The sequence below is a fragment of the Embiotoca jacksoni genome, unplaced genomic scaffold, assembly GCF_022577435.1.
Source record: "Embiotoca jacksoni isolate LCO1_2020_lvr unplaced genomic scaffold, fEmbJac1.0.p SCAF_19, whole genome shotgun sequence".
NCBI lineage: Eukaryota > Metazoa > Chordata > Actinopteri > Embiotocidae > Embiotoca > Embiotoca jacksoni.
This window is the reverse complement of record NW_027185329.1, coordinates 3,650,644-3,661,008: the sequence shown is the minus strand read 5'-3', so window position 1 is coordinate 3,661,008 and position 10,365 is coordinate 3,650,644. Positions and strand designations below refer to the sequence as shown.

The 10,365-nt window shown below is 41.7% G+C and overlaps 1 protein-coding gene across 1 annotated transcript; it reads right to left on the bottom strand.

The window, feature by feature from the left end:
* Nucleotides 1-5: 5 nt before the first annotated feature.
* Nucleotides 6-10,113, bottom strand: LOC138200415 (glutathione hydrolase-like YwrD proenzyme). Its single transcript, XM_069153051.1, has 12 exons — nucleotides 9,947-10,113; nucleotides 8,915-9,068; nucleotides 8,679-8,832; nucleotides 7,547-7,753; nucleotides 5,824-5,976; nucleotides 5,636-5,726; nucleotides 4,924-5,095; nucleotides 3,932-4,088; nucleotides 2,844-3,026; nucleotides 2,146-2,230; nucleotides 1,696-1,791; nucleotides 6-1,230 (listed from the first exon to the last, which is right to left on the bottom strand). Exons 1-12 carry the CDS (start codon nucleotides 10,044-10,046, stop codon nucleotides 1,085-1,087), a joined length of 1,698 nt encoding a protein of 565 aa, XP_069009152.1. The 5' UTR covers nucleotides 10,047-10,113; the 3' UTR covers nucleotides 6-1,084.
* Nucleotides 10,114-10,365: the final 252 nt, after the last annotated feature.

Sequence of the window (10,365 nt, the reverse complement as noted above, 5' to 3'; positions counted from 1 at the left end):
GCCTCTCTGGTAAACGTCGGTACTGCATGTGTGAGTTAACTCTTTAGTTGCTGGTAAAACTAACGTGGGTTATAGTATGTTATCCAAAATGTAATTGAAATGTTATACTATTGTCTGCTGTCCAAAATGTCAAAGAAATGCCATACCATAATTTTGTTGCTGCGAAGGCCTTTGAGCTGCATTTCTTGTGTATATATTTTATTAGTCATTACAGTCTTTTTATGGACTATATTATTACAGTATATTAAAGTATTGCAAGAAAAATGATAAGGACTCACCAGATCCTGAATATCCACACATACAAGCCCTTTCTGAGACACCTTTCTCTGCATAGACTAACTGAGTTTATGACCGATCAGCTTTATGTACGATGTCGTTGTGAAGAGATGAAGCAGATTTCAGTCATACATCATTTGAAATACTGATCATTAAATTGGTTCGTTTCAAACAATAACAGGAACAAATATATTTTAAAATGTAGGAAAATTACACATGAATTTTATGGAGATACAACTTCATATCATATCATTTACACTCTTATTAGTTCTGCAAAATGTCTCGCAGAGTAAAAGTGGACTGAGGAAGGAGGGTTATATATGTATTAAAAGTGCTTCCCTACGAAACTACATCAGCAGCAACTAATTACTAAGACTGAAACAAATAATCATCGCCACCAGAACACAGAGCTGAGGAAGCAAGAGCATCTTTGGTATGTAACACTCAGATTTATCTTCCTCCTTGTCGCTTCAGATTTGTGCGTCAGCGTCAACAGACTCTGGTGCTAATCCTTCTATTACAAGCAGAGGGATTTTCGGTAGAATTTACATTTTGATTGGTAGGAATCATTTTGACTTCGCACGATGCACAGAGCTCATGACGTGATTGTGAACGGACTGTGAACAATAACATACAACAATGAACACCGATATAAGAACATGATGAAATAAGGCACGTAGCTCTTCAGGCCTTCGCTTTGATTGTGTCGTAAACCTGACTTCTTGTCATTAACTGACATGCGTGTCAGACCTGTGAAGGAATTTCTCTTCAAATACTTCTCCGATGAATTTCTCAGATCATTACATCACTAGTATCCCTGAGCACATCCGTCTCCTCTGGGGTCTGATCCCGCCCACAACACCCTGTGTGGGCTATCAGCTTGAGTGACAGATGAATTCCACCAGTCCCCCACTGTGATGATCTGTCCCCGCCCAAACTGAGACCTCCTGTGGCCTGTTTTAATGAATGAAAAAGGAAAATGGAGAAAAAAAAAAATCAAGTTATCCTGTCAAACTGATTTATCATTTATTGATTATGTCACTATTATCCACTGCAATATCCGTCTCATGAGCAAGCAAACTACATGAGATGAAGGCTTCTGGTTTGATTTTGCAAACAGACTGTCCAGTGTCTAAAAATAGTTACAACATACAGTACAGATCAGAGGATATGAAGGTGGCAGCAGTAAAGAAACACACATTTCTTCTTTCCATTGATAAGAACAAGAATCAGCAATTACTTTTTTACTTCTTTGATTTCTTGGCTCAATCATTTTCAAAACTTAAAGTTGTAGCAACGATAGCAATTATTGAAGAATTTAAGCCAGAGCAAGAACTTTTTTTTTTTTAAATAAACATTCTTCAAACATGAAAAACACTAAATATCCATCACAAACGGTTAATTGTTTACATATTGTACCTGTGACTGGCCAGTTAACTTTGTGGCCCCGTCTTCTCAGTTCTTCGGCAACCTGCTGGTCGACTCCCTCCTCCAAATTAACCAACCACTGATCAGCTGGAAAGACATATGACCAATCAGAGTCTGTAATGCTTGTAATACATCATGTCTGTACCAACCTGACATTTTCACAGTGGACATAAATCCAAACTATAACAAAAGAAGTGATCTCTCATTAACATTTATATTTGAGGCAGCGTTGATACAACCAAAAAGTATCATATCGTATACAGTGCATTATGATTAAATAAAATAAAAGTCAGATTAATTTATCTAATCAGTATTTTGACTAAACACACATTATCATTAATAATTAATCAGGGTGTGATGTTTTACTGCAGGTGAATCATTTAAATGATGCAAAAAAATTGTTTGAGCTGTGTAGGCGTGTGTTGGAGTTATCAGACGTACTTTTGTGGTCATACTGTATGTAGACTCTCGGTGCGTCCAGAGCTTGTTGAGGATTCATCCCAAACTCCATCATGTTCAACAACACCTGAACACAAGAACAGAAACAGTCCTTTAAGAGGGTTCAGTCATGTAGTCATGATTGATTTACAGCTTCTTGCTTATGTTTCTTTTATTGTGTTATATTTCGGTGCCAAGTGCCTCGTATTGTTCTGTCTGTATTTTCCTGATAAGTTCTGACTTTAATGGTTTTTATTGGATGTGTTGTTAAGTTCCGCGTATTTTACAACCCCATCAGGTGACGGGGAATTGCAAATTATCTAGGGCCGTAAATGCTGCAGTGCCTGTGGCGCTGGCTCGCGTTAGATAAATGTAACTCGACAAATAAATATCCCTTTTTAGCACGTTATAAAATGACATACGCATGTGAGGAACCAGAACCACCGAGGTACATTCAAGTCAATCTGGTAAGTTATATGTTACCGAAAACCAACGTAAAGACCACTTAAATTATGAACAGAAAAAATAAAATCATAAATGGCAGATCGAGTTGGACGTTGACATAATAACCAATAACAAATTTATTTACAAACTGATAAATCCGTAAATATTTAGAAACGAGGACAAATTAAATTAAGAAATGAACCGTGTCTTTACTATATTCGCTCCACCTCGGTCTGTCGGTCTTGATGACTTTATACCTGGATGTGTCCCTGCGGCTGCATAAAAGCCCCCATCACCCCGAGAGCAGCGAGGAGTTGTGGTTTTGGGGATTTGGCTGCAGAGTCAGTGAGGAGTGCAGGTATTATGGTGTGATACGGCCGCTTCCCTCCAGCGACACAGTTGACGTGGTTACGACACAGAGAAAAGCTGGCGCCACGATTCTGTGAGAGAAAACAGAGCCTTCATCATGATATTATAAAGATTCAAACCAGGAATCAAACCTTTCAGCATTTACTCCCCTTCTTTTCTGTCTTTAAAGACTTTTTAAAGCAGTCTGGAAATTCTACTTTTTGTGATACATTCATCACGTATCATCATGGAACTACGGCGACATGGGGGAAATGCAGAAGTGCCTGAAACTGCAATACCACCGAGGGCCACTAGTGGTTGGCTCCAACAAGGCTCTGGCTCCATAGACTCACATTCAAATTCTTTCATGAAATACAAAATCCAAACATTTTTCCCACGAGTCAATTTGGTGTCATTCACTAAAGTCGCTTCTTATAATTAGTTTTCTGGCGGTCCATCTGAAAATAATCCTGTCATTAATTAGAAATTAAGCCTCAAAAAGTGGCATTTTTGGGTGGGGTTTGTTTGATTGGCAGGCCTGTGCTGCTGTCAGGTTTCCACTATTGGTGGGCGGGGCATAATGTTCTCAGGTTCAAAATCAGATGGAGTCAGATTCACCGTTCCCTCCACCAGCTTGTCCAAATATGGTCACTTCTGGCTCCAAAATAGCAAAACGGCTACGTTCAAAATCCAAATTTGAAGTGTGATTAAAGCAGTTCACATATCAGTGGGTGATGTCACTGCTGGTTGCTGCTTGTAACTCATATATTTTTTAATAAGACTGTATATAACTTAGAGACAAGCCAGCTGAAAGTGCTATAGTGGTGCTTTCACGAATTCCATTTATATCTTCTGACTGTAACAAATCATATTTAAAATATTTTTAAAACTGAATTATACATGTGTTCTATGATTTACGAGCACACTGAGACTTTTAATGAAGTTATTATTACCTCACATGCACACAAACAAACACATTCTTTCTGATCCTTCAGACCTGTAGTGAGAATCCACAGTCCTTCGGGACCAGCCCGCTCCCAAAGCCCATGTAGTTGCTGTTGACAAATGAACATGCGTTCCCCTGACTGTCAATCACACAGAAATAGACGGTGTCACTTCCTGTCATCAGGCCAGGCTCCACTCGCTCCATGGCCCTAAAGATTCACACACACAAACAATCCAAAACAGATCATTAAAGATGAAATAACCCATGATTGTTGGTGATGTTTTTACTTTGTGTATCGGAAAGGTCTGCAAAGTCAGAGAAAGGGGAGGGGGGGGGGGGGCACAAATAGTCTGAGAGGAAAAGTTGTGTTGGTCAAAGAATATGTGAAAAGAAAACTAAAGAGTAATATGATCCAAAACTCCCATATCACCAGATATGTTGGACTAATGTGGGTTGTTCCTGTCTCTAATTTTCCATTTCATTTACAACAACCAGATTATTGCAGTGCAGTAAAAATAATCTGTAATTCCCCGCATTGACCTCTCGGTTTATTATGATCATGTAAACATAGCAACTGTGACGAGGATCTAATAACAGGATCCAACTCACAGCTTTTTTAAGTTTGGTCAAATCATTAATATATGCATTTGTGTGCGATGCCCACTGCAGTGACACACAATTCATCGATCTAAAGTTATGAATGCAGTATTTAAAATAACAATAACAACAACAACGGCAGGATTTATTATCACGGAATACGTCTGTGTGTGTGTGTGTGTGTACATGAATGCGTACAAAAGATTATCAATAGACTTTTATAGTCTGTTTGACCGACTGTTAAAGACATAAAGTTCAAAGTCTACGGTGCGGACCAGTAAATACGCATCGTTGCCAAAATATACAACCACACACCCTGTGTAAGTGAGCGACAGGACACGAAGGGATGGACGCTAAGGCCAGGGGAAGTAAAAGTCTACAGTCCAACCTAAAGTCAACAGAGAACGACTGGTACACACTGGTAACCAGCCAACAGGAACACACACCTGCCCATGCTGATACGCTGCGCTCGCTCCTTACTGTAGCTTTTGTCCAGTAAGGTTTCCAGAGGGATGGTCACATGGTCTGGGTCGCCCAGGCAATGCAGAGCATCTGAGAATGTCAAACGTACAGCCTCCACCAATACGTGGATATAGTCAGAGCTGTTATGGCCCACAGCTACACAAATAAACACAGAAAAACACACACACACACACACACAAATAGATTACTGCAACCCAAATGTCATAATCCCTCCACAAACATTTCAGGTTTTTACTTTTTTTTTATTTTTGTTTACCTTATTAAAGAAGTCGAGGAAGAAACAAGAACAATTTCAGACTTGTGTAGACACTTGTATGTAAAGTATAAGCATTTAGATTACGTAATAAATACTGCCAAACAAACACTCTTTGTAAAATGACCTTTACATGTGTGCCACAGTAAATGCATTATGTAACATAATTACAGGATGAACATTTTGTCCACTGGACGCGGGGGCAGAGGAAGGGAGGGTGGGGGACATTTCAGGGTCAGGAAGTGAAAAGATTTCAGTACATCGCACTGGAACTATCTGGGCTGTGTTATAAAATAGGCATTCCTGGGAAATTAGGTGAGCTACCACTTTTATTTTCTGCGGAGTAAAAGTTGACTCGTTCAGTTCAGACCTGCTGGACATTTGAGAAACACCTCTCGCTGGTATTTCTGCTCTGTGGTTACCTTTGAGTTGAGGAAAGTTCTCCAGGATGTTGAGCAGCAGCAGGGCAGCCAGGCCTTGACTGTTAGGAGGAAGTTCCCAAAGACGCACACCCTAAAAAAAATAAATAAAAAAAAAACACCACAACGTCATTCACTCTGCTGACCACGTTATTAAAATACAGCTGGAACAAGCGCCTCTGGTTGCTGACCTTGTAGTCTGTGCTTATGGGGGTGACGACCTCGCTGGCGTGGCCGCCGAGGTCGTCCAAGGTCATGACCCCTCCGTTTTGGTTGATGACGTCAACGATGGCTTGGGCCGCTCGGCCCTGGTAGAAAGCTGGTTTGCCACGCTCACCGAGCTCCTGCGGACAACATCAGTCCACGTTACAGACCGGGAAGTGGTACAATCAACTTGTTAGAAAGTTCATCTCTTTGCATCTACATCTATCCGTCAACAGGTTTTAACAGCCCGGTAGAAAACCTTTGAAAATACGATGGTGAGTATGATGTAATGCCACAGGAGTCCAGTGTTTGAAAGGGTATCAGTGTGTGTACCAGTTATCGAATGAACTGGTGTGTGTGTGTGTGTGTGTGTGTGTGTGAATGGGGGAAGTGACACACCGTCATCGTCGAGGAATGACCGTTGTGATGCCATGGAGCCCACCCATCAATGAGGCTGAAGTCACTGCCATTGTTTCATCTGACTGAGGAACGTGAGTGTACAGTGTGTGTGTGTGTGTGTGCGTGTGCGTATGTGTGTGTGTATGTGAGTATGTGTGTGTGTGTCGAGGGCTGTTAAGGGCGTACTTGGCTCTTTTCCTGCATTATTGAATTACAAATGGCCGTGTGTTTGATGTAGTAATACCGTGGAGCATCAGTCAGTGCATACTTCATAGGTGACACACAAGCAGACACAAACACACACTCACACACGGTGACGTCAGCCGTAGCGCTATTGAATTCCCACCGGCAGGAAACAACTGAATGAGTGTAGTTTTATAAATATCACATTATCCTCAATGAAATACACAATCATGGTTGCACAGTCAGGAAAGGAACATGAAAGGGTTAGGGTTAACTTTCACTTGGACACTTTTTGGTGGTCAAAGGTCAAGGGTCAACGTCATTGGGACCTTATGTCTGTCCCATCATTGTGAATGTGATATCTCGGGAACTTCTTCGAATTTGGCACAAACGTTCACTTGGACTCTGGAATGAACTTAAAAGATTTCGCCGGTCGAAGGTCACGGTGAACTCACGTCCGTCCCATTCTCGTGAACTTCATGTCTTAATTTAGGAACATAAGGGGAGATTGTGACCACATTTCCCCTTTAAACAAAGTACAAGATTACAACAGTGAAGTGCCCACAACTGAGCTCTGTTTGACCTCTGATGCACACGGTACTACGCTGCCATCTCGCCACCCGCCGCTTGTGGTTGGTTGCAACGTAGTAGGAGGGTTAAGATCAGGGTCAGGGTTAGGAAACAGTTGAGTGACGGTGAGTTTAGGGCGTGCATCCCCCCCCCCACCCAACTGATCTAATCAAGCACTAACTTTCTGGTTCTGCTTTCATTTCCGGCCCTAAATCCTTCCCTTATTACTCTGCTTACCCATGCACAATCAATATTCGCCCGTCCCGCTATCTTCTTTGTTTTCCTTCCATATCGAGTCCAACACACTGATGGGTTCAGGGTTAACTGCCGAGTATGCCCCTGGGTTCATCCAGGGTCTTTACACAGAGGAGGCTGAGTCAAGTTCAGCAAAACCAAATAAAGAAATGGAACAAACACAGCGGTTTCTTTGAGCTCCGACATTGTTCTGTTTCGTTCTTTGTCTGAATAACAGGAGTTCAGAAAAAAAAAAAAAAGAGGCCCAATGCTTCCCACATGACCGACGAAGCTGTGTTTGTTGTTTTAGTTTCAAGGATTTACCTTCAGGGTTCGAGCCAGGGCGGTGTTTTTGAACACTTGTCCACACCTGGGCGCTTGACCATCAATCAGCAAGTCCCCACCTAATTCCTTCCCAGCATCCCTCAAAGCAGCCACCCAGTTTGCCCAGTGGTGGGCTGTCACCTCGGCAACAGGAAACCCCGCCTCTGCTAGCTCCGCAGCCCCACTCAGCACCTCCTGCAAGGACAGCTAGGGAAACAGGAAGAGGAAACACATGCCCATTACAGGAAACTTCCCCGAGCAGGAAGGATGAGTTATTGTTTTTGGAAGAAATGTGTGGAGACTAAAAACTGATTTGCAATTTCCTATGAGGGTTTCCCAGAGAGAGAAAAATTAAATCCGTTATTAGTTATCAGTCTGAGAATGAGAGTACACTTCACTAAATAATTCATGACCTTCTTATACTTCAATCATTACATTTTCCAAAGTACCTTTTGACAATATAAAAAAAAAAGTAGTTTTTTTTTTTTTTTTTTTTTTTTTTTACTTTTTAGTTTGTTAATAATACCTGGTTTCAAATCCAAACCAAAACACCACAATAAAGGAGCTGGTAATAGTATGTATATTTTTAGCTGTACATAACTAAAGAAGGTTATTCTATTATCGATGGGAAGTATTACAGGAAAATGTTAACATTTTAGGTGTCTTTGACAATTACGTTCTCACAGTAAAAGTTTGATTGGACAATTTCACCAGTGTTTTGGTTCGAGTCTTTTAATCTTGAACAAATATCTTTCACTTTTTAACTGAGACCATAAAAACAGCTTGGTTTAACAAGCTGCACTGGACTGCAACCAACAACGCTCTTTGCTCTTGAAGCTTCTGGACTAAAAGTTGCTTCCTTCTTGAGTGTTCAAGCAACTTCTTTCCTCAAATAGGAGAGAAGAACTTGGCCAGTGGCACCAAGTACCTGCAGAAACTCAACCTCAGATGGCCAAGTTACTGCAGCTTTGACCAAATAGAGAAAATATTCAGTTTGTCTACTGCTTGATTCAGAGTCAAGAGTCCTACTTCCAGGTATGTTTGGTTACTTCAGCATGTTTCAATGATTATGTTAGATGGGCTTTTGGCTCCCTGAGTTTTGCACAAAACACACAAAGACACATAGACAAACCTTGTGACTTCCAAACAGCTGTACAGTATCACACCAGCATGCAGGGGCTCCTGGTACCGTTACATTCAAAGCATCAAACACCGAAGGAGGGGCGTCTGCAGTGTAACCACGTCCTTCCAGGAAGTCCAGGGTCTGAGCTCGGGCTGAACGACCACTGAGGAAACACAGAGAGAGGCTCAAGCTAATTGTCTCTGCGTGAGGACCGGCAAGAACAAAAGAAGCAAAGGGGCGTCCACCTGCCGTTAATCCCTCTGATCTCTCCAGCGTTCCCGTCGTAGAACAAGCAGAAGGCGTCTCCGCCAGGGCCGGTGCTGCACGGCTCTGTTACCGCCAGAGCTGCTGCCATGGCAACCGCAGCATCCGCCGCATTGCCCCCACGCTTCAGGACATCTGGACAAATAAAAACAAATACCCATGACTGATTTATTACATCACAATCACATCCCAGCCGTGGAGGGGCGTTACCAGGGTAAAGGTCAGATGAATTTGGGTACAAATTTGAAAACCTTTTCCCACCACATATTTTAATTCCTTAGACGTGCAAGTACCTTTTAATAGCTGTTAATTCTCATCACGCAAATCAACAGCAAAACATATTCTGTCGCTTGCCATACAGGGAGAATATTTTAACAACTTCCTAAACCGAGCTTTGTTGTGTAATGCACTGAAATATGATGACCGCACTCATATTTGCATTGCAGTGTGCCACAGATGTTTAATCACTGTAAAAAAAAAAAAATTCTCACATTAAAGTATGTACAATCTTTTTTTTTTTTTTTTTTGGTGTTGGTTAGATTTATCAGATGTAATCAGATGTGAAAAGGGACTTTAGGAGGTTTTCAGCCACTTGGCACACCTGTTTGCTAATAAATTGATTGACACCCACTGTTGGTGAAAAGTTACACAGGACCCCGACCACGTGGTGCATTTCTGCAGAGAGCGATGGGACCCAAACAGACAACACAGGAGGCAAAAGGCTCAAGCAATCAAAAACTTTACTTTACAAACGGGTAACTAAAACATTAGGAGCTGTCATTTTAGGAGTATCCAAAAAGGCAAAGTCACAAAACACAAAAAGGATTTAGAGGCATGGTGCAAAACTGGAAGTCGACATCTAACTAGGACAGAAACAATTAACTGGCATATTTTCTGTCGAAGTGAGAAAAAAACAAAACATTTCTTCATTTTCAGGAAAGAAATCCAGAAACCTGTCAGTCATCCTGCCGCATGTCTGTCAAAGATCTCCATGGCAACAGCTTTGCACTCACCCAGTCCAATGTTGGAAGCCAGCGGTTGGCTGGACGCCACGCAGCCGTGTAAACACACCACAGGGGACCGACGGGAGGAGAAGGTGAAGCCTGGATCCATCCCGCAGGAACTGCAAGCGAATGCGGGCAAGATCGGGACAAAATACCGCGGCAAAAGAAATGTTTGTATCTTGGACTTTCAACTTCTTATCGATTACTCGGTTATCGGTAGAGTATGGCTAAACCAGCACGGCAGAGAAGAGAAGCAGATCGCAGATCGCATCGATCATACTAGACTAGAATTAATTTATGGGGTTTATAGGAGGAATTAAATAACCACATGCGGTCTACCAGTACAAAAATGCAAACACAGTTTTCCCTTTTTTTATATATATATATGGTAGGTTAACTCATATGTTTGGAAACAGTTTCAAAAGTAC